This window comes from Alternaria atra (genome assembly GCF_907166805.1).
Source record: "Alternaria atra isolate CS162 genome assembly, contig: 29, whole genome shotgun sequence".
In the NCBI taxonomy this organism is placed as follows: Eukaryota; Fungi; Ascomycota; class Dothideomycetes; order Pleosporales; family Pleosporaceae; genus Alternaria; species Alternaria atra.
The window spans coordinates 1,579,771-1,601,884 of record NW_025091327.1 but is presented as its reverse complement, the minus strand read 5'-3'; the positions used below and the strand labels follow the sequence as shown (position 1 = coordinate 1,601,884).

General features: G+C 50.4%; 10 protein-coding genes across 10 annotated transcripts; 7 read left to right on the top strand and 3 right to left on the bottom strand.

Annotated features, from left to right (window-relative positions):
• Positions 1-575: 575 nt before the first annotated feature.
• On the top strand, positions 576-1,986 carry ALTATR162_LOCUS8844 (uncharacterized protein; the record flags this gene model as incomplete). The annotated part of the gene is made up of 2 exons (XM_043316477.1): positions 576-767; positions 820-1,986. The coding sequence occupies 2 exons, from the start codon at positions 576-578 to the stop codon at positions 1,984-1,986; spliced, it is 1,359 nt and encodes a 452-aa protein (XP_043172412.1).
• A 1,419-nt stretch (positions 1,987-3,405) lies between these two features.
• ALTATR162_LOCUS8843 (uncharacterized protein) lies at positions 3,406-6,029 on the bottom strand (the record flags this gene model as incomplete). Its single annotated transcript, XM_043316476.1, has 3 exons — positions 3,406-5,515; positions 5,563-5,958; positions 6,007-6,029. 3 exons carry the CDS (start codon positions 6,027-6,029, stop codon positions 3,406-3,408), a joined length of 2,529 nt encoding a protein of 842 aa, XP_043172411.1.
• Positions 6,030-6,265: 236 nt separating this feature from the next.
• Positions 6,266-8,621, top strand: ALTATR162_LOCUS8842 (uncharacterized protein; the record flags this gene model as incomplete). The annotated part of the gene is made up of 2 exons (XM_043316475.1): positions 6,266-7,518; positions 8,132-8,621. The coding sequence occupies 2 exons, from the start codon at positions 6,266-6,268 to the stop codon at positions 8,619-8,621; spliced, it is 1,743 nt and encodes a 580-aa protein (XP_043172410.1).
• Positions 8,622-8,837: 216 nt separating this feature from the next.
• On the bottom strand, positions 8,838-10,070 carry ALTATR162_LOCUS8841 (uncharacterized protein; the record flags this gene model as incomplete). Its single annotated transcript, XM_043316474.1, has 1 exon — positions 8,838-10,070. One exon carries the CDS (start codon positions 10,068-10,070, stop codon positions 8,838-8,840), a length of 1,233 nt encoding a protein of 410 aa, XP_043172409.1.
• Positions 10,071-10,293: 223 nt separating this feature from the next.
• Positions 10,294-11,346, top strand: ALTATR162_LOCUS8840 (uncharacterized protein; the record flags this gene model as incomplete). The annotated part of the gene is made up of 1 exon (XM_043316473.1): positions 10,294-11,346. One exon carries the CDS (start codon positions 10,294-10,296, stop codon positions 11,344-11,346), a length of 1,053 nt encoding a protein of 350 aa, XP_043172408.1.
• A 1,073-nt stretch (positions 11,347-12,419) lies between these two features.
• ALTATR162_LOCUS8839 (uncharacterized protein) lies at positions 12,420-13,167 on the top strand (the record flags this gene model as incomplete). Its single annotated transcript, XM_043316472.1, has 2 exons — positions 12,420-12,688; positions 12,741-13,167. 2 exons carry the CDS (start codon positions 12,420-12,422, stop codon positions 13,165-13,167), a joined length of 696 nt encoding a protein of 231 aa, XP_043172407.1.
• Positions 13,168-14,602: 1,435 nt separating this feature from the next.
• On the top strand, positions 14,603-15,194 carry ALTATR162_LOCUS8838 (uncharacterized protein; the record flags this gene model as incomplete). Its single annotated transcript, XM_043316471.1, has 3 exons — positions 14,603-14,662; positions 14,718-14,817; positions 14,866-15,194. 3 exons carry the CDS (start codon positions 14,603-14,605, stop codon positions 15,192-15,194), a joined length of 489 nt encoding a protein of 162 aa, XP_043172406.1.
• A 108-nt stretch (positions 15,195-15,302) lies between these two features.
• ALTATR162_LOCUS8837 (uncharacterized protein) lies at positions 15,303-16,439 on the top strand (the record flags this gene model as incomplete). The annotated part of the gene is made up of 1 exon (XM_043316470.1): positions 15,303-16,439. The coding sequence occupies one exon, from the start codon at positions 15,303-15,305 to the stop codon at positions 16,437-16,439; it is 1,137 nt and encodes a 378-aa protein (XP_043172405.1).
• A 2,492-nt stretch (positions 16,440-18,931) lies between these two features.
• Positions 18,932-19,632, bottom strand: ALTATR162_LOCUS8836 (uncharacterized protein; the record flags this gene model as incomplete). The annotated part of the gene is made up of 2 exons (XM_043316469.1): positions 18,932-19,096; positions 19,342-19,632. 2 exons carry the CDS (start codon positions 19,630-19,632, stop codon positions 18,932-18,934), a joined length of 456 nt encoding a protein of 151 aa, XP_043172404.1.
• Positions 19,633-21,252: 1,620 nt separating this feature from the next.
• On the top strand, positions 21,253-21,965 carry ALTATR162_LOCUS8835 (uncharacterized protein; the record flags this gene model as incomplete). Its single annotated transcript, XM_043316468.1, has 3 exons — positions 21,253-21,588; positions 21,665-21,742; positions 21,795-21,965. 3 exons carry the CDS (start codon positions 21,253-21,255, stop codon positions 21,963-21,965), a joined length of 585 nt encoding a protein of 194 aa, XP_043172403.1.
• Between the last annotated feature and the right edge of the window lie 149 nt (positions 21,966-22,114).

The following is a 22,114-nucleotide window of genomic DNA, read 5'->3' as shown; positions in this document are numbered from 1 at the left end:
GTTGGCCACAATACACGGCCAGGTACGACGTTTAGAGACGATGCTTCTGGCTGGCAAGGCGTTAAATACTCCTGGGCATTGCATGGGCGGCGTTGTTGTATTATTGCATGGATTACGATACCAATGAATATGGATACATGATTCTTTCCACTCGGTGCTTCTTCGCCCAGTCCTGTCGCTAACGGAACAATTGTGCCCGCGGCCCGAATACAGCGCGCAAACGTCAGGATTGCAGTTTACGCGGTTTGCAGCCGATGGATAAACAGCGTTGCGAGCAAAAGAACGCGCCCACCAACCAGGTTTTCTCGGTCCGCTCAATTTATCCGCCCATCTCCGCAGATCCCCACACTTTAACGGCACCCCAGATACTCTTTCAGGAACAGGCCGTAGATCGGTTCCTGCACCATCCCAGATGTATGCTCGTGTCCCTGCTTAGCCTCAATTCTTTCCCTACATCCGTAATTTGGGGACCGTGGCAGAGGTAGGGTATTAAACATGCGTAGACCCCCAATATGTTTGTCGGTCGTGGCATCGTCATTCTATCGAGCCGTCAATCCCGGAGTACCTGAGCCAGTATGATCTTCTCCAGGTTAGCAGTGCTCCTTGTGGGCGTTGCAGTGTCCGTCCAAGGCCATGCGATTGGAATCGAAAAGAGGATCTTGGACAAGCAGAGCATTCGTCCCAACCCTTCTAATGGCCACTGGGTGGACGCATGGGCATCGATGCCTCAGCTCACGGAGCCAGCGAACCTACCTCCTGCTCCATTCGTATGTCGGCATACTCTCGCATTGTCAAAGCACTACTAACAGAATATATCAGAATCAAACAGGTGCTGTCTTTGTAAACTCTACGATCCGACAAACTTTGTACATGACGACATCGGCCCACCAAATTCGTCTCAAGTTCTCCAACGTCTTTGGCGGTTCCAACCTCCCCATCACCGCTGTAACGGTCGCGCTTCCGTTGAACCAAACCGCCGGTATCCACCAAATCCAGTCCAACACCGTACAAAAGGTGACATTTGGAGGGAAGGACGGTATCAGTGTGCCAAACGGCGCACTCGCCGTGTCCGATCCCATCAACTTTGAGATCAAGGCGCAGCAGATCGTCACCGTGACCATGTATCTTGCGAACGGACAGACCACAAACAGCATCACTAGCCATCCCGGCTCCAGAACAACAAGCTGGTGGCAATTTGGCAATGCGGTCTCTTCCGCTAGTCTCGCTGTCAGCGACTCAAACGCACAATCCGCAGCACATTGGTACTTCCTGTCCTCCATCGAAGCTTGGGTCCAACCGCGTGTTGGCTCTCTACTTATCGTCGGCGACTCCATCACCGACGGCCGCGGATCCACAACCAACCAGAACAACAGATGGCCCGACCTGCTCCTCGCACGTCTCCAGAAGAACCCCTCCACCAAGTATATTTCCGCTGGTAACCTCGCTGCAGGAGGAAACCGCATCCTAGCAGATGGTCTCGGTCCCAACGCTTTCGGACGTGTCGACCGCGACGTACTGGCGCATCCAGGTGTCAAGTATGCGATGATCTTCGAAGGCGTCAACGACATCGGAACTGCGCCGGCGACACCCGAAGCGCAGGAGCAAATCTACCAAGAACTGATTCAGGCATATGAACAGATGGTCACCCTCATCCACGCCCACGGCATCCCCGTTTTCGGCGCCACCATTACGCCTTTCAGCGCACCGGCCAATTTCACTCAGCAACCTTACTCTGCTCCTGAGCGCGAGAAGACACGCCAGCGCATCAACACATTCATCCGCACCTCCAGGGTTTTTGATGCTGTAGTAGATTTCGACAAGTTCCTTGCCGACCCCAAGATACCGAGTCAACTCAACCCATTGTATGATTCGGGTGATTATCTTCATCCTAATCCTGCTGGATACCAATATATTGCCGACAAGTTTCCCATTCAGATCTTCGGTATGTGGGCGAATGGCGCGGATGAGTTTAGTTGGGGAATGTAATGGACCGGAGACGACCATGCGTGTTGCTCGTGTGTTTCCAAAATGTATATAAAGAAATAGATTGGTGCAAACATGATCTTGTGTAATGTTGCTGTTGATTTCATTTTGCAAACACATGCCCATTTGGTTTGTGACTCCTAGTTTATGGGAGTATGGTAGCGTGTTGGAAGTAGGAGAAGAACCAAAGACGGAGGCTATATACCATGCCACCATCTCATCTTACGCGCCGGCGACGAACTCCGCGGCTCTCTTACGCTGATAGCGCGCCGCGTTAATCAGCGCACGTGCTTAGCGCTGGGGGATGATGGGTATAAGGTCGCTCGTTTCTTCAAAGTCTTCTTTTCAACCTAACTCACTTCTCTTTGCGTTCTTCCAGAAACTGAACGGGGTGTCACCCATGTGCTGTCTCCAAAACAAAGAACCAACTGCTCATGTGCTGTCTGGTCTCTCCGAAAGTACCATGTATCCACATATGAGCATGACGTGTGGAGAACCGAAAAACAGCACATTATTCCAGAATCCGTGACACTGCGTCTTGACGTTTTATTGTATAACTTAATCCTCCGCTTCCGCTTACTACTTCTCATGTACACTATTCAGTTTCGATACCGAAAACCCGACCGAAGGCACGTATGTCGCTAACCATACATGGAAAGAGAAGTTGTAGCGTCCTCTTGTTACAATATATCTGTGGTCCAAACATGAGTGGCTATGACCCATGTGGAAATAGGATCCGCTGCATCACCTTGCCCAGGTACATTAGCGCTCGGCTCGGTCCATGAAAAATCCTGAACATCATCGATGCCTTCTACCTTACTTCATTCAATCCCACCGTTTAAAAGTCTATTTTGTGTGCGCAGATCCAAGGCAAACCCAAATTAAACACGTGCGAGCACCACCTTCTTTTCGAGCGCCATACTTCCGGAAATCGCTTACCCTCGTGTACATGCTTTCGAAAAGATCTGGAGATTAGAAATTTATCGATGTATTTAACATGGCAAGGGCAATAGTATATGCGCACTGCAGTATATAAGTCTTGTCTCCCAAGGAAACATAGCACCGTGAACGTCATGGGGTATCCGAAGAGAGTCTTTATCTGGAATACAAGAGCCTAGGGCGTGTCTCACAGTGAAACAAAGCCTCAGAAACGAGGCGTCATATGGGGTTGTCTCTGTAAACAGCATCAGATTCTCCGCATGTTGCGGCTAAGTTTTGTATATACATCAGCAGGATATCTATATGTTGGAGGTATCTTCCCTAAAGAATAACTGAAACCGCCACTGCAGGTCCAACGCCATTTTGAAAACACCCCATGCTCAAAAATCCATAAAAGTAGTAAAGACATGCCAGCTACCTCAAAACTCCATGTCGAGAACCCTAAAGTCGTTCATGCTCTGATCGGGCTGTTTGCTGTCGCCGTTAGACGATACCTTGCGAGAATCTCTCAACTCCATTCTTGATCTCCCTTACAATCTCCACTGCCTCGTTCGTGCTCTGAGCTTCAAAGTCGTATCTCTTCGTCTCCCTCTCTTTGAAGACAATGACTCGGAACATCTTTGGGTGCTTTTTGCTGACCTTACTACCGACCACACTGCTGAAGTGGACAGTGGTTGTCTTTCCTTGACCTTCAACACCGAAACCACCTCGCGCACCAGTCTTGGACTCGCCGGGCATAATGTGTATGTATTCGTTATCGAGGGCAATGATGCGAGAAGTGGAAGAGGCGAATGACATGGGCTGTTTGCGAAGGACGGCATAGCGGCGGTAGTAGTTTGTTGCTGTGAGAGCTAGAGCACCAGAGTCGCCGTTCCTGGCGAGTGGATGAATAAGGCCTTGACCAGAGACAGCGGCATTGGTTCGGTCGCCCTTCTTTGTTTTCTTTGGCGCGCCGCCGGTACTGATGATGAGTGGTGCATTGGGTGATGAAGAACCTGGCGAACCTGCAAGTCCGTAGACGCCGTCACCCACGAAGCGCCGACGCACAAGATCCAGATCCATTCGTGTGTCTAGAGCTTCTACAGTACGGTCGGGTGGCGCTACCGTAGTGCTTCCGCTCACTTTGAGGATGTACAAAGCTTTCTCCAATCGCAAGTCGTGACACACTTGATCGAATATATCAGCAATGTAAGTGTCGGTAGTGCAGGGAATGTTGAAGTGTTTCGTGTTGAAGTTCTCGTCGGTGAAATGGACGTTGACTGTCTTTGGTGCTCCGGTACGACTAGCAGCATGTGTTTGTGGGACTTTTGGTACGTCGGCAAGATTACTGGTATCTTTGCGCGTTGCTGTCGGCGCGAACGAAGGACCGGTAATAGGGTTCCTGAAGCTCTTCGCACGACTTGGGAGGGGCTTCAGGGGCTTCTTCTCTTCTTTCTCGTCGGGACCGTCGGTTTGTGACGCAACTGCACTGGCTGCTTCCTGACTGTAGACCGGTGTGAGCTTCTCATTCTCGCCAAACTCTCGTTGAGATGCCTCAACAAGTGCAAACTCGTCCCATGGCTTATCCCGCGCTCGGGGGCGCATACCACGGGCGTTATTCGAAGCAAAGTCTTTCAACGGCTTATTCCTAGTCAAAGGCGGGAATTCGTCATCGACTTCTCCGTCGTCGTACATGCGCATAACCCAGCGATTTACATTCATCTGTTCAGGAGACAACGGCGGTTCAAGTTTCTCCTCTTGATATCGATGCAATGCGTATCCAATTGCTTCCGCGACAGTAGGACCCTCCCCTTTGTCACTAAACTTCCGGATCAACAGCTCGACAGGCTTTGACGGTTTGGATGAGAACGGACAGTAGAGTTTGATGTACAGAGGGTTCTGCTGAGCCTCACTGGCAGCATTCCACATGGCAAAGCGCTGTAGCGGATTTGATGGCTTCTGCTCCTTGGCCCGAAGTGCTTGGGTCAACGCGCTCACTGGCAGCACAAAGCTGATCGGCCGTGGCGGAGGTAGTGCTTGTAGTGTTGGCGCAATCGACTCTTTCTTCTTCTTCGGTGACATATTTTGGAAGGGTGTCATGCCGGGCATTGTTGGAAGGTCACCACCTGCCGGAGAGGAGTCTAATGGGTCGCCACCTGCGCCGATAAGAGACGCGCTATCGTCGGAGCCAGAGAACTCAGATGTGAGGGAATCGTCTGATTCATCTCCTTCGTGTAGAGCCTCAAGGCGTGCACGTGCGCCAACAGCTCCTACAGCGTCTTCTTCAATGCGCTTGGAAAGTAACTGGCTCGCGCCAGCGGCTTTGCGAGGATTCACTCTCCTCTTTCGGAACGATGAGTTATCGAATTCATTCTCTGAAGACATCTCACTGCTCGTTATGGTGTCTCTTCTTGGCCGGCCTTTGCCCACATCTACAGCATCCAACGACCCTCTTCGCAATACGTCGTCCGGTGGCCGTGATGGAGACGTGATCATGAGTGAGGGTCCTTCTCCAGCTTCTGCAAGCTCATTGCGCAGGGCTGATCCGGGCATGGGCGACGATCCGGAGCGCGTCCGTAGTGGCATCTTAGTGAATTTGATCTGGTTGGCTGGTCTGGCATTCCGTCAGTTCATTTCGCACAGCGCTTGACGGTCGACTACCTTTGCGCATCTTCGTCTTCGTCACTCTCATCGCTGAGATCACTACTGTCGTCCTCTTCCAATTGTTCCTTCCTCCTTCTCCGCTTCGCATTCAGCGTGGGTCCCACCGTATCGTTGCTCCCCCCTCCCGTGACCATGCCACCCTCCTCATCATCTTCACCAAATCCCTCTGGTGGCTTCAGCCCAGCGGATCGCGGAGCCTGGAAGTATTCCGAGGTAATCGCCGTTGGTATTGGTGGGGAGTAGGTGCGCTTGATGTCGGCTGCATTGGGAACCCAGCCGGCAGCGCGGAATGCAGGATTGTTCAGGACGCTGGAGTCGACATTGATCAGTCTTTCGCCCACGCCGTCTTTGATCGAGGAGAGGTATGCGGTTCGAAGCTGGTATAGCACAAAGCTGCCCAAGTTAGCTGCGGAGTACGACGTGCAAGTAAGATGGGCTTACTCTTCGTTTTGAAGGAGCGACATAGTTGGGAGGTCAAGGTATCATAGTCTCGTAATAGAAGGGTATGCTCAGACCAGCTGAAAGGGTATCATGAAGCCATCAAGGGAAGCTGGAGTGAACCATGTGGGGAGATGAATGTGTACCTTGGACCCTGGCTTGGCATTGGCCCTTGTCGAGGCGCGCGTGCAGTGATCTCATCGTCGACATTCCGATTTCCTGCGCTGAACACCCGTTTTCGAATCCACGCGACAGAACTACCATGAACCTACTTGCCGGTTATTCCGACTCAGAATCCGATGGCGAAGCGCCGCCCGCACCGAAAGTAGTCGCAAAGCCGACCGCGAAGCTCGCATTTCAGAAAGTCGTCGATCGCTCGAATCCAGGACGTATCAAGGTCAACCTTCCCGGCGCGTCGCAGTCACGATCCGAGAATGTTCAGGATGATGCGCCACCGGCGAAGAAAGCGCGACTGGGCGGGGGTTCATCGTTTGGCGGCTTCAACGCAATGTTACCTGCACCGAAGAAGCCAAATGTGAACGCCATTTCAGCATCCGAAGGCTCAAAGACAGGGAATAGAGGGTTGGGGAAGGGTCTCGCTTCTGGTGTCAATCTGAAGACTGGTGCAGAGCCTGCATTCAAAAGGGAGTCAAAAGTAGAAGCAGAGGAGTACGATGAGACTGGCAATCCGATCAAGAAGGAGCCTATGAGGAGGGAAGATTTCAGGGCTATGCTAAACTTGCCAACACCTAAATCAGAGACCAAAGCAGAGGCCAAGCCAGAAATAACGGCACAAGAACCGAAAGCAGAGCCGGAGTCGCAGCAGGTACCCAAACCTGCGGCGCCGCGTTTTGTACCTATGTCTGTCGGCAAAGGCAAGAAAAAGAAGCCCGTGGCTCCTCGGCCAACAGCAACATTAAATGAGACGAGCACTACGACAAGCACAAATGCAAGCGCATCCGCGTCGCAACCGCAACAACCACCTCCCGACACTAAGCCGCGGAAGCCGAAGGTCTCCCTTTTTAGCGTCTCAAATGAAGCAGAACCAGCACTCAAGGAGACATCCGGCGGCCAGTATCAACCACTTCTTTACGGCACAGAAGAAGGACAGGATGTTGCTATGGCAGAGGGAGCCTATAATATGCCACCAGCAAATGAGGCAGCACAATATGCTTCTCCATCCACAGGTGGATCGAATCCTCATGACCTGACCAACATTGCTTCTGAATTGAACCTATCGGAAGCAGAACGCCGCCAACTATTCGGTAAGAAAGGACGCGGTGGGCCAGACTTTTCTGGTGCCACGATCAAGGATTTCAACACAGACATGGAGTATGCCCATAATGAGAAGTTACGGCAACAGGGTGAAGCGGTGCAGCACAATCCACTCAAGTCTATATCTGGCACTGGGAAGAACAGTCTCCGAAGCTTGGTAAACGTTGCGACTACCCAGAAGGATGCACTGGAGGATCATTTCGCTGCTGGTGCTCGGAATAAGAGAGAAGCAGGCAACCGGTATGGCTGGTAATAGCATGAGGCACAGTAATTTTCGCGGAGGAACAATGCACGAGACCACGGCCTGGATTAGGAGTTATTTTGGCTCAGGACGGCGACGGCGCTATCATAAAGACTTCAGGTACGGATTCTGCTTCTGCTACTGCCGATTGTGAACCTAGATGTCAATTGTGAGCCTAACGACTAGGTATCTACTCCTTGCTTCTCCTGATCCTCGTACGTTCAGTGCTTCTCACACTTATCTCTATGTTCATCTCTTCGATTTCGTTGCTATCATAATCCTACATTGTAGTTCTGGCATTGTAGTATCATTGGCCATCCCACATCGCCGCAGTATCACGTCAATCTCAATCAACTGCCCTGTGTTGAAGTGTTTGCAGTCTTTCGAGGTGAGGTAGATCCTAGGCAGTTCTCGAATTGACTGCATCTCTTTCCCGACCCACCATCGCCATTGGTTTGCCTGTTACGTACTAAGGACGCATATATCTTGTTGATCTTGCGGCCTTAACTCCTGTTTCCTCTTTAGCTATCGAACGTTTGCCGCAACTTCGCGATACCAACACTTTAGAATCTGATTTGACCTGACCCTGGGCATTTACTGATAATCAATTAGTCGATCGCAGATATACAGGCTATCTTTCAATACAACAGCCACATCGTCCTCAACTGTCACTGAGAACCCCAACGCCATCATCTCCTCAAACAATGAGGGAACCTTCAGCGCCGCTGTCTCTGCCACGATTTCTTTTCCCCGGCTTGAAGCCGTTGAGCGACTGGCGCTCTCCATTGTCGTTGACTTGAAGATGCGTAAGCTCAGCACGGGTTTGTCGGTGGTTCGGGTTCTCAACCCGCTCATTGAGCGCATCGAACCGCGCGTAACGCAGTTCTCCGAACATGACGCCGCTCTCAGCTGGAAGCTGATGGGCATCAAGGCCCATCAAGTGATGAAGGCCTTTGGATTCTCTCTAAGCAATGATACTGAGAGGTTCGTTCTTGCCAAGATGAGATGGAAGAGGGTGATGAAGGCGGTCAAGGAGGATGAGCAGAGGACTGAGAGGCTTGAGGAAAAACAGGGCGAAGTTGGGTTTGTGAGTCGAGGCTGATGGGATCCGGTGAGTTTCTGGGCGGTGTAGGTGAGAGGATCAGGGTGTGAAGAGGGATTTAGTGTATATAGAGAGTTTGAATACATTCTACAAGTGCGCTGACGACCTTCTGGCTCACGCATGTGTTTGGTGTGCGAATTGGCAAAATGTCACGAATGACTTCTGGCTATACTGTCAAAAACACGTATATCGATGTGTTGTGTATCATTACTACTTTCACTTCCCAGCCGCAGCTTTGGCAGCAGCTTCCTTCTCCCTCTTCCTCTGCAGATACCTCTCCTTGGCACTGCTGATATCCTTCTCTGTCTTCTGACTCTTCCGTGCATGTTCCAGTTTCGCCTGTTCCTCAGCTTCTTCATCTGCTTTCCGCTTATTCGCCGCTTCAATTTGTTCGGCCACCATCTGTGTCTGCCGTTCGCGTTGCGCATGTCGACCAGGCTTAGGTTTTGTCCATGCTGGCTGTGTTTGGTTTCCAGCGGCGGTAGAGGCAGAGGCGGAAGGAGGGGGCTTGGGTTTTGCGATGATGTTGAGGCCTGCTGAGAGAAGCTGACTTTTGTCTGCTATCTGGCCATCTTCGTTGAGAATAACATTCTTGCCTTGTTTGCGTAGCTCCTCCACAATCTCAGCGTCCGTCTTCTCCTTCTCGGCTTCTTCGACGGGGAGTTTAACACCGTCTTTCAGTGCCTGTGCCGCTGCTTCCATAGCCTCCTGATGCCGTCGCTCCTGCTCCGCGAGCATCTGTTTGTGAAAACCCTGCATACCGAACTTCTTCTTCTTCTCTTCCTCGGCTTCTTGCCGCCTCTTCTCTTCCTCTTCCGCTTGTCTGGTTTCTTCTTGTTGGACTTTGTATGCGCCTGTAACGAACTTCTCCTTGTCGGCGAATTCATCGCCTTCCGCTTCGCGCTCGCGCTGGAGAAGTTTGTCGCGTGCTCGTAATTGATCTTTCTTACGTTGCTCTGCAGATTCGAATAGCGCGTCCATGTACTTAGGTTTCCGTTCCGCAGCGTTTTCGCGCTCAGCGGCTTTTTTGGCGGCACTGACTGCGTGGAGCGCGTCATAGGCGGCATCGTAATCGTACAAAGTGGCATCGGCTTCTAATGCCTCTTGTGCGCGTCTCTCGGCTTCTGCGGCGCTGGCAGAGTATGCGATAGTTGTGGGATCATCTTCTTTCGGTTTGGGTTTCTTGGACGGAGGAGCTGGAGCTTGGCCTTTCTTTGGCTTTGCGGGCGCTGGGTTTGAGGAGTCTGCTGGGGCAGACGCAAGGGTATCTTCGAAGTTGAACTCGCCGATTTCCTGGACGCCATCTGCCGCTTTAGATTTGCCCTTTACATCTTCCTCCTCTTCGTCGAAGAGCGGCTTCTTCTTCTTTCCGAGAGCAGGCTTGGCAACAGCTTTCGCCAGTGGGTTTGCGCCCTTGTTTTTGACATTAAGACCGAATTTGAACGACATGATGGGTGTTGTGTCGGAGTTATGTTGAGTCGCGATCGCGAGTTGAGATGTTGCATGCCAAGGCGCGCGCGCAACCAGTGAAATCATCGACACCTCCGCGACTTCTCCGCAATCCACCTTCCTCCACTCTCAACCGTGGAATGACCGCGGGCATTCCACTCGCGCATCCTTTTACATATACCACTCATGCACGACTGGCTATTGAATCATCATAGTCCTCACCATGGAGGAGCAGGCTAGCGACCCAGCGGAGAGCCTTTATACCAAGGCTAAAGCTTCACGATTTCACTTCAAGTCCGGCTCCAAACGTCGCTCAAAGCGCTATGAGAGCGAAAGCAAGGATGAAGGTACCGACGATCACACTTCAAAGAGACACAGGTCCAGTCGTGACAGCGAAGAGCGACGCAGCCATCGCGACTCAAGACGCAAACATAAGCACAAGCATCGCACTTCTCACGAAGATCGTCACCCTACGTCTACACGAGACGGTGCATACTACGATCCAGACTACCGTCATCGCGAATCACTATACGACAACCTAGAGGAGTCAGGCGCAGGTTCTCCAGGTCCAGTCTCCGAGGAAGCTTTCCGCGAGTCGCTGTTCGATGCGCTTGCCGACGACGAGGGTGCTGCGTACTGGGAAGGCGTATACGGCCAGCCTGTACACATATATCCTGATACCAAGCCTGGCCCTGATGGCAAGCTGGAGCGTATGACAGAGGAGGAGTATGCAGACTATGTGCGTTCAAAGATGTGGGAGAAGAGTCATCAGCACATCGTGGAAGAGCGCGAGGCGAAGGAGCGGGCGCGTCGAAACCGGAAGGCACAACGCAGTCAGCTCGACGAAGAACTCGAGCGGGAGGAAGCGGAAAGAGATGGCATACGGCGCCGCATGGAAGAGAGCCTGCGTCGAGGCGAAGAGCGCAAGAAGACCAAAGAGGCAGAGGCTGCATGGGAGAATTACACAACCAAGTGGGACAGTTTAAAGAACGCCCAACTTCTGGATGAAGAGACAGAAGTGAATGTGCGTGAGCTCATGCCATGGCCTGTAGTGTCTGGTAAGGCAAAGCACGTGTCAAAAGAAGAGATAGAACGCTTCTTGCGCAGCTCAAAGGCGTGGAGAGAGGACTCTGTGGCGCTACTCAAGTCCGAGCGAGTGCGCTGGCATCCCGACAAGATGCAACAGCGATTCGGACAGCACATTCATGGCGACACTATGAAGTTAGTCACGGCGGTTTTCCAGGTCATTGATCGACTTTGGAATGACCGATGTTGATTTGGGAGGGCGGCGACTTAGCCAGTCAGACTCTCGCCTCGTTGTATATGCCATATTTTCTTTATTTTGAGATACCCAAGAGAGCGTAGTCGCATTTGTTTACCGGCATGACTGTCCGCGGCTATCGGACTTGGCAACGAGTTAACATCAATCGTACTACTCCATTGCCTCACATCTTGGCATCATGTCACCCCACCTTTACGTATTTAATTTCCGGCTACCAAGAATCTTGGCGCAATGTATCCATGACGAAGCAACCGGGTGGAAGCAGTTAAGCATGACGATCTTCACTATAAAGGCGCCCGCACTGCTAAGTCACCGGCTAAATGCTTGGTCTTGGATCAAAATGCTTTTGCTAACGCCATCAGCGAATATATCACGTATGGTCATCTGGTCGTGTCGCATGCCGAGATGGATAAAGTGCAAACAAGCTAATGATGCGAAAATAAAGTGGCTTGACTGCATGCTCCATGGATTGGCGCAGTGCTTGAGTGAGCTTGATTACGCTCCGAAAGCTTGTACAATATCAACATACACGCGACCAGAAACACGTTTGCAATGATGGAATAGATTTTGGAGTTGTGAAGAATTGATCCAAGTGCAGTGAGTCAAGGTGGTTCTGGACGATCTCAGGAGGGTGTTCTACGCTCCACTCTTGTCGCACCACAGCCCTTCGGGCCTATAGCATGACAGGTCAACACCAAACGCATCTCTATCGGAAATGACTTTGTTTCAAGTTTCAAAACCTCGCCTTCCAACACTTATCCAACCAGCACTTTTGGTCCCTGAATAACCGGTGGTTCGATCTTGTTTTTAGGGTACGGCTCCACACATGGCAACGGGTCGTAGCCATGCACCCCACAGTTACAGCGGCTGATATACGCCACTAGTCAGGCATGCTCTTCCGGCCGCTGTCCTCCAATTTGGAAAACCTCCTTCAAGCCGATGCGTAGCCGTTGTTCACAGGTGATCCCTGGTAGTGATCAGTATGGTGCAATGCTTCCACAGATATATAAGGGTCTCTACTGTCCGTGAGTGAAGGGCACCAAGCATCTCCAACTTGAATCGACAACATGGTTGCTTTCTCTTCTATCCTCCTCGCTCTCGGCAGTGCCACCGCGGTTCTCGCCTCGCCCCTCAACCTCATCCTGGAGGCTCAAGCTCAGGAAGAGTCTGCCAACCTGACTGCTCGCTCTACCCCCGCTGGCACTGGCACGAACAATGGCTTCTTCTACTCTTTCTGGACCGACGGTCAGGGTCAAGTGACTTACAACAACGGCGCTGCTGGAAAGTACGACGTCCAGTGGTCCAACGTCGGTAACTTTGTTGCCGGCAAGGGATGGTATGACGTTCCCATTACCCACACTCTCCACACTACTAACTCTCTTTCTCAGGAACCCCGGCGCCGAGCGCGTAGTCACGTACTCCGGTACCTGGAACGCTGCCAACGTCAACTCTTACATTTCACTGTACGGATGGACGCGCAACCCGCTGATTGAGTACTACATCGTCGAGTCCTACGGCTCCTACAACCCCTCTTCTGCTGCTCAGAAGAAGGGTTCCGTCACTTCTGACGGCGGCACATACGACATTCTCCAAACTACTCGCACCAACCAGCCCTCCATCGATGGTACTGCTACCTTCCAGCAGTTCTGGTCTGTCAGGACTAGCAAGCGTGTTGGCGGTACTATTACTGTCAAGAACCACTTCGATGCTTGGGCCAAGTACGGACAGAAGCTTGGTACGCACAACTACCAGATCCTTGCTACTGAAGGCTACCAGAGCTCAGGATCTGCTAGCATCACTGTTCAGGGTCCTTGAACAATGATTCCTGCAAATTAGAGCGTCCGAAAAGCCCTGTGGCTTGAATTCTTGTACATACATACAAAAATCATCATAAGAAATGCCATCGTAACACGCATCACATGTTGAGTAGAACTATGAGTCCGTGATGCAAGTGTCGAAAGAAACGCATGTGTATTGACCCGGCAAGTCGGGCAATGTAAGCCCGAGAACGCAGTTCTGAGACACGCTTGGGCGAACGGAGTTTTGGCCACCTTCTCAAAGCGCACCAATGTCAGCTTTGCGACGCGTGACTGTGTTTCTTGTCGAAGGGAGGAATTCCCGTGATGAGCCCACTGACACCATCACCGACTATATTACATTCGCTGGTACACAGTAAGACATACCCCAGGCCATAGGTCTTCACTTCTTTACTACGAGCAAGTTGACGCTCGCGGTCAGGCGATGACATCGGTCACCAAACGCGCGAGTGATCATGGTGATCTTTCACATAGCGTCCAAGTGTTTGCGTATGTGAATATGTCATTGCCAATGGCAGGCGCATACAAAACTTGTAGCTTGCAAGGACGCAGACAGACACTCGAATACCCTCAGCCTTGTTGTCTGACACAGATAAGCTGAGAGCCTCATCAAGCGATGTCGCCTTTTCGTCTCTTCTCACAAACGTACTTACATTTAGCTCGCTGTCATAGTATCATCTCCCCTCTTCGCTTGCGTTTACAGCCATGATTTGCGGAAGCAAACTCATTTGCGACGCGCGAGACACCACCGTACTCGCGAATCCTGATGTTGCAGGTTATGGGGTATGCACATCTGCACATCTTAACACGGGTTAGCATTGCCATCTCTGTTTTGTAGCTAACATCAGCTTCGCCAGGTTCTTGTATCATTTATACTCTCCGCTCTGCTGACCGTCGGAGCTGTAATATATGCATATCTTTCGGACTCAATGCTCAAAAGGTACCTTAGTGACACAGACGAGGCTTTCATTGGGGAATTTCAACGACTTGGGAAGAATTTGCCGTTTCGCTATCTGCTTCTAAAGCTCAGTCGCGAACAGCGTGAGTAAGCAGTCGAACGCTTCATATTGTCGCTTAGCGATCAACAGCTTGCGACTGGCTTAGCGATTCTCATAGCTGCCATTGGAAACCAATGTACGCTATCGTCGCCTGAATTTTGAATTGCTTTCTCGTTGGCATGGTTCTCGACTACTACACATCTGGCGACACTGGATAGCTTACGGCAGTACTTAACGAAACACAAGACTCTACGAAACGTGAGGGTTTTCGGCATGCTCACCTTTATGGTCTTATTTCTCTACTGCTTCATCGTTGTGTTGGTCACGGAAAATAGTCCCGACAACATCGCGCCAGTTCCATGCAACGTCCAAGGCTCGGTCAAGACATACAGTGACGAAGAGGTTACCCTCTCGAATTATTCCTGGCCATAGGCAATGGCAGCCCTCATCATCATGTTTGCATACAAGTCAAAGCTCCTCCGTCCAACCTGGAAGGTATGCAGGAGACTGTACTTTAACTCTTCCATTCCGTATGTGCTTATCCTGTAAGTCATTAGTCGCCGCTTTAGCGCTTTCGATGACCACCATTATCTTAAGTGAGGCTTTTCCCAAGGTGCCTTCATTTCGCAACATATTTTCTGTCAAGACATGTAAGTTGTAAGCCAGCAAGTTCAGGCAGTGATCTAACAATGACACAGTGAAATTCGGTTCCAATATGGCAAACCTTAATACACGCTTCGACGCACTTCGTCCCAAAATCGAACAATCGATGAGCATTGGAGGCTCCCCTGGGGTCAGTCTGGGTGTCGTGCAAAAGGGCAAACGCGTTTACTATGCGGCTTACGGTCTTAGCGATCTCGAGCGAGGCTTACCCATCACCGACAAAACTGTACTGCCTCTCTGCTCCACGACTACAGCAGTGACATCAGCGGCTTTGGGCATTTTGGTCGAGCAAAAGAAGGTAGCATGGGATACACTCGTGAAGGACTCTCTTCCAGAGTTTAACATCAGCTATGAAATCCTGTAAAGTAACCTTACCATCACCGACCTTCTCTGTCATCGTGCTAGAATATCTTGGTCGGATAACTTGCTCATTGGGACGGAGAATAATGTACCCATCAGCAGCGAGAACGCCATGAAGTACATAAATAGCCAAACGAGGCTTCTGCCCTTCCGTGGACAATTCTCCTACAAGAATCTCGCTTATGAGCAGGCAGACAAAATAATCGAGTCCCTAAGTGGTCAGTCTTTTTCTGACTTTGTCCAAGAGAGGATATTCAATCCTCTCGGTATGAATCGCACGTTCCTTAAGACCCCTCCGTCAGAACTGGACGACATCGGCACTACCTACAACGCGCTGGACGACGGGGCTTCAGCGCCTATCACGGCTGTCAAGGTCGGAGATGATTGGCTCGGTCGGCCTCACGCTGGTATGCGAAGCTGCATCAGTGACCTTGAGAAGCTCTACAGCGCACTTGTATTTTACTTCAACGATCAGTTTGAGAAGGGAACTACATCAACTGGACACTTGCCACTCAAACAAGTCACACAATTGATGTCAGCTGAGATTCCAATGGACCAGCCATCCAGAAATGAGGCATCGTACAGTTTCGATTGGGGACGTGTTCAATTTCCCAGAAGGATGGGTCAAATAGGTATCAACCCAGACCTCTTAACTGATGGTATGCCTGTGGTCGGCAAAGGTGTTCCTTCTCAATTGGTCATTTTTCACCAGAGAAGTCTATCTGGAGCCTTGTCGATTGTAATGCTACTACCAGAAAGCGAGACTACTATCGTTATATCGACAAACGCTCTTGCTCTCAACGATGTTGCTAATTGGATGGGGCAAATAGTTCTTGAAGAATTCCTTCAGGTCCCAGACACAGAAAGAAACGACTACGTTGAATTAGCGAAGATATCGAGAGCAGAAAATCTGAAGTGGTATCCCGCGCTCATACAACAGCTTGGACAGGAGTGGAAGGATGACACGTTGGTAAAGCCTCTCGATGAGTACGTCGGCACTTACTGGAACGACCTGCACATCTTCAAGGTCGACGTGAAACTGGAGAATGGCCAGCTGTACTGGCTTCTACAGGGCCTCGAGTCAGAGGAATTCTCTCTCAACCATTACGAAGATGACTCATTTACATGGCTGCAGCCACATAATGAGGTTTCCAGACGTGGACGATGGGTAGAGTGTGACCAGGGACCAGATTTCTGGAAAGCGGTGTTCAAAGGAGGCGAAGACGGCAAGATAAACAAACTATTCTAGTCGCATGACGATGGAGTACCTCCCGTAGAGTATATGAAAGTATGAATGTATGGTAAAGGCATTGTAAGACATCATCTGTAGGTTGTCTGCATCGCACTGAAGACCATGGCGCGCTGGTATCAGTGTTAAGACTTAAACTAGCTACATTCGCCTGAATACACAGCTGGCTTTTCAATCACCTGCGCCAATGTGTTTTTCAACCAGTCATTCCTCTTTCTGGGAGTTGCTACTTTGTCTACTGATAATGGGAAGTCAAGATCACGTACTTTCATTATTCTGGTGGTGTTGGCGAGCCTTGCCAGCAGCTGACAAACTGGTAGAACTTGACGGCACTAGGGAGTGAAAGAGTTTGTGTCGGCTCAGGTGCCCACTTAGAGATCTCTTTTTGATAAATGGTATTACACAAGCTCGGCAGATGTAGGAACTATGTCATATGATGTTAGTCTGCGACAACCAGACGCTAACGTTTTAATAGCGTCTAATGCGACATGAATACCTTGGCTTTCTGGTGAAGTGGGCAAAGATATTTGATACGCAGAAACCTTGAAGGTGCATAGTCTCTCTATTGCTGCCGCTTGATGCTGCACTTCTCGAGGAAAGGCCGCAGTAGTCGCTATCGTGCTAATACGATCGCATTGCTACAAGATCGCGCTCTGGCAAATCATGCAAGGAACGAAAGCAATAGACAGAATGGCATGTTAGCAGCCAGATGATAGGCAGCCTTAAAAGGGAAGAAGAGACAGGCGAAGAAGCCAGGCAAGCAAAAATTGAATGCAAAAACATACAACAGCGGGGATTCGCTAGTGGTCACCCACCTAACTACTAATCCGCCGGTACACTGCTTGTATATGGCTGAGCGGACGGGAAGCCTAATTTTCAGTGTCCTATGGTCGTATGTACAACAAATCGTGATTTCATCGTTTCTATAGATATTGTTACAAGTACTCGCTTCAATGGAGAACCGCACGATCAACAATTTCTGTCAACATGAATTATACCTGCAGACTCTGAAGTAGAGATAGACATTGTTGAGCGCTGAGCGCTTGGAGCTCTTCTCGTTCCTCTGTCGTCACTACTAGGAAGAAGTGGTTATATCCGCATGTCTTCGCATATCATGTTGTGCACACTCCTCGTTGTAGGTTTCGTCAGAGATGCCACTGGGAGCATTTACATCGGAGTAGAAGACAGTCCTAGCCTCAGACACGGTGTTATTTGTCTGTTGGACCAGTCGCTGAGCATTTTAGCCTCCAAGCGGCGAGAGAGCCCATGATATAAAGAGAGCGAACGTACGGAAGCTATACGAGTGTAGTGCAATGGCGTGTCCGACAGCAGCAAAGAGACTCCGGCTGCCGGTTATCTGCTCGAGGATCTCTCGGATCGTCAGGCTCATTCTTGCGTTTAAAGAGATTGTGTGAGACGTACTCCTAGTGTAGTCCCCCTCTCAGCCCTCCATAACCCAATCTCCCTGAAAGCCTGTCCACCCAAGCCCGCGAACGCAAGAGGCAAGAGGGATGGACTAAGTAGTATCATCTCTATAACATCCTCTCCACGATATGAAATGGACTCCCTGTTTAGATCGCCGGCCAGACCTGCCAGGGCTACGTTCGTTATCAGTAGGTGCCCAAATGGTTAAGTGAAACGCACAATTTACCGATGAACAAGAAACGCATGATCAAAAGTATCAAGTCGGCAAGTATTTATCACAGAGAAACAGAAATCCGCCGAGCTACTGTCGGCCGGCCTGCGACTAGAGATCGCTGGCTCGAAGCATCCATATCGGATCGGCCAGACTCAACCTTGACGGCTGCATAGTTCATATCGTTCTTTTTCTCGGATCCTGGGAGATACAACTTTAGGCTCAATTGAAGACTAGAGAAATGAATGAAATAGCAAACGTGGTCGACACGTGAGATCTCAGGCGGCAAGATTTTTGTATTGTAAACAGGGTGTGGGGGCAGAGAGTTAGCGGGAGAACACTGTGTACCACAAGGTTCAGGTCGGAGTACTCCAAAGCTAAGCCACACCGCCAAAATTAGAAACAAACCTATTTCTCGCCTACGAGTGGAAGAGCAAGCGCTCTGTATGCGCAGTATGGGAAAGTAGTTGTCGAGTAAGCAGGGTGGAACGAGCGACAGGACATGGTTCCTGCCCCTCTGTCAAATGGTCGACTCTGGCACATCGTGGCAAGCAGATGTCTGGCGGCTTTGACGAATCGCTGCTCAACGGCAGAGGCTGGGCCTAAGCAAGCCGATAGCTATGTAGCCCGCAATCACCACTAGTAGTGACTGCTTTAAATGGAATCAGCAGGTGAAATGTAACCCATGGTATAGTTACGCAAAGCCAGGCGCAGTAGTTGTTGCGACAAACGAGTTAGGGTTTCGAGCAGCCGACCGAGTACAACTCGCCAGAACCAAGTTCGTAAAACTTCATTTCATACCTATCGAGTATACATTAGTCGTACAGTATATACACAAGTCGTAATCGAGCCGCGCTCAAGCAGCCTTTGTCCGTAGTTGCACGCCATGCCAACTCTTGATTTCATCCTTTAGCACCTCGTTGACCAGCTTGTGTTGCTTGATGACCGTCAAGCCTTTGAACTTGGGGGATTCGACCTGGATCGCGTACATGGACCCACAACCGCCGCTGATGTCTTGAACCTGTGCCAGACATATTAGCATGCGTTTGAAGACTAATAGAAACACCTCTATTGCTTGCGAGTGTATTGCTTTTGTCCTGAGATCTGACGTGCATCTCAAGTTGTAATGTACCCCGCAACGCTGATATGACGTGCATGCTTGCGGTGCAGTAGTCGGTCGCACGACCGGTGTGGGCAACGCATGGCGCTCCTACCTCCGCACATGTGTAATTTCTAAAGACGAGAAAGCGGGGAAGCATCACATACCTCGAGTTTCACGGGCTCCAATTCCGCTTTTATCTTGTTGAAGACGTGTAACTCTGCCTCGTTGAGGTAATCCGGTGCTTCAGGCGCTGCACTGGCTGACTGCGAATATGATCGTGTGCACAATGTGGGGAACTGTGGCTGTTGCGATAGGCTCGATCGCAACGCCGACGATTGTTGTGTCCTACATAGCGCAGACGTAGATGTTGTGAATAGACGCGACGTCGGTCGTAAGTATGGTGTTGCGGCTGCGGAAACCATGCGGCGAAGAAGGATAGCTCTTGATGGTGCCATTGTTGCGGTATGAGCGTCTGTGATACCACCGTTAGTTACTGCCTGTCTTGTTTTGCATCAGTTTTGTTATATGAAAATAACACGCTTACGAGATCTTGTGTGATGACTGACGCGACGACCTAACGGCGTTTGCAAGTTCGTGAAGTTCACATCGCGAACTCCGTCATAGGTCCGAGCGTCTGCCGCCAAATCACATGCCTCGATTACTAACGTAGCACTTGGATGCTGTGCCCACGATAAAGTCACATCCTCACAAAAGCCTCAGTCTGTTCGACTTCGGAAAATGCCCACTCCTACTCGCGGCATTAATGCCCGACTTTTCTTGATCTCAACAGAAAGTGGCAATATACGATATTCCAAGCTAACCCACGCGAAAACATCGTCGCACAAGTTATGCTGGGATAGGTTGGCATGAGGGGACACCGACCCACCAAAACCTTGAAGTACCTCAATGTACCTCTTGTATCGCCAATCTTCGGTTCACACCGATAACAATTCTATTAGCAAAGCGCAATACTGAAGGCTTACAAATTCGCACGCCACTCCACCAAGCGCTCTCACAACATTGAACGGTGGATGCGTCTCCACAGTTGGTCTCCGCTTCATGCTGATGGCGGAGTGCATAGCATGGCACCTCAGCACACCAGGCCACACTTCTCAAGCTTACAGAGGTTTTAGGAAAACAACAACCAAGCGACGGACCTGGACCCCTCTTTTCCAAGACACAAGCGGCTGAGACCGTTCGGACCCTGATCAGCAAAATGCAGCTTGCGACGCAGACTTTCACATGTTGAGGACAGGGTTGAGATCGCAAACAAGCACCAGCCCTCCATCAGGACGTCCTGAACGGGCCGTCGCAGACCAGGAGGCTGCTTCCAGCCAAGCTCTGCATGAGGTGTACGCCACATACATGGGCTGTGCCGTCCGGCTTGTCGAAGGATCGTTCAACCGATTGAGGGGACAAGCTCGTCTTTCGTCATATCGAACTGGCAGACGCCTCTGAAGCGCAAGAAGAGCTCATACTGCAGCGAAATGACGCGTTATGGACTCTTTGGGCTTCCTACGACGAAATCGATATTGACGATCTCTGTGAGTGGACTACTAGTCATTGCGTGTCGAACCTATGGTCTTAACGTCTGGCAATGGTCGTGCCGTCAGGAATCTGTGTTGGGCGTTAGCGACCATGAGCCCTCCAATTTAGGCAGTTTAGCCTTTGTGGGGAATATATCAGGTCCAGATTAAGACGTGTAAAAACAGCCAATCAGCCACATCGTCTCCAGCACTCACAATCACGGTAGAGTAGCTACAGCGTGGAATTTGCTTTGGCAAATATCGACACTACTTACGCTGCTATGTATAGCTTCACAGCGTACGCGACTACGATTCTTGTCGCAAATTGATGGGAGAAGCCTCTGTCTAGGCAATGATATAGTAGTGCTAGGTAGTTCCCGGGAATCACAATCTGAAGAGCATCGTAAACCAATATGGATCTGATGAGTGGTACCGAAGAACAGCGGCACTTAGGTATAGTGAAGAGGTTGAACGGTACAAACAACCTAACTTCACAGCCTCGGCGCACGTCTATGAATTCTACAATTGACAACATCCAACAATAGCAGAATGCGTACCTTTCTCCTGGTCAGCGGCCTGGCAGCGTTGGTGACTGCAGTTCCATACCCTCAGGCAACAGAGTCTTCAATCGCTCCCGGCGCAACTCTTATCTCGCTCTCAGCGATCTTACCAAGTCCAACTGCTATTACCCCAGGTCCGACATCGCTAGACATTACGATCACAGCGGTACCGACAAGTGATCCTGACACAGATGACGACGAAGACCCAGAGTCCAGTTCGTCGAAGAAGAATCCTCATTGGGAACCAATTCCAATTTTCACAAAGCAGTGTCAGTGTCAATTGGCGACAGCTAGGTATCCGTGCTGGGCTACCGATGCACTACAGGTAAGTCAATGTGCCCAAGAGATGGAGCATTGGGTGTATCAAACGCTACGTAATGTGATTCTAAAACAACAATCAGAGCTGTCACTTCGAAGAAAACTTCTCGTACGGCTGTTACATGCAAGCTGTGGGTGGATGTCCAACGCCAACACGCATCGTGAGTAGCTCTTTCTCCCTGGATACTAAGCCCTTGTACTGACATCTCACAGTGCAGCAACCTCTTTAAACCTACACCTCGTCCTGGACCTCATCCATGTGAACTCGGCCCTAATCCTCCCGTCGTAACAAGCTTTCCCACTCTCACTGGATTGCCAACTGCAAACTTCACTTTGCCAGTCTTACCTACCGCAAATTTGACATTGCCAACGATATCTTTGTAGGCGGGGGCGGATAGAAGTGTCTAGGAAGTTCCAGAGGCTTACATGCCAAAGTAAAGATGGTTTACAATGTAGTAGAGTTAGATAGAGCCACTCGCGCAACATATCGTCGTATGCCATCCAAATGCGAGCAATATATTCTGCTTACCGCC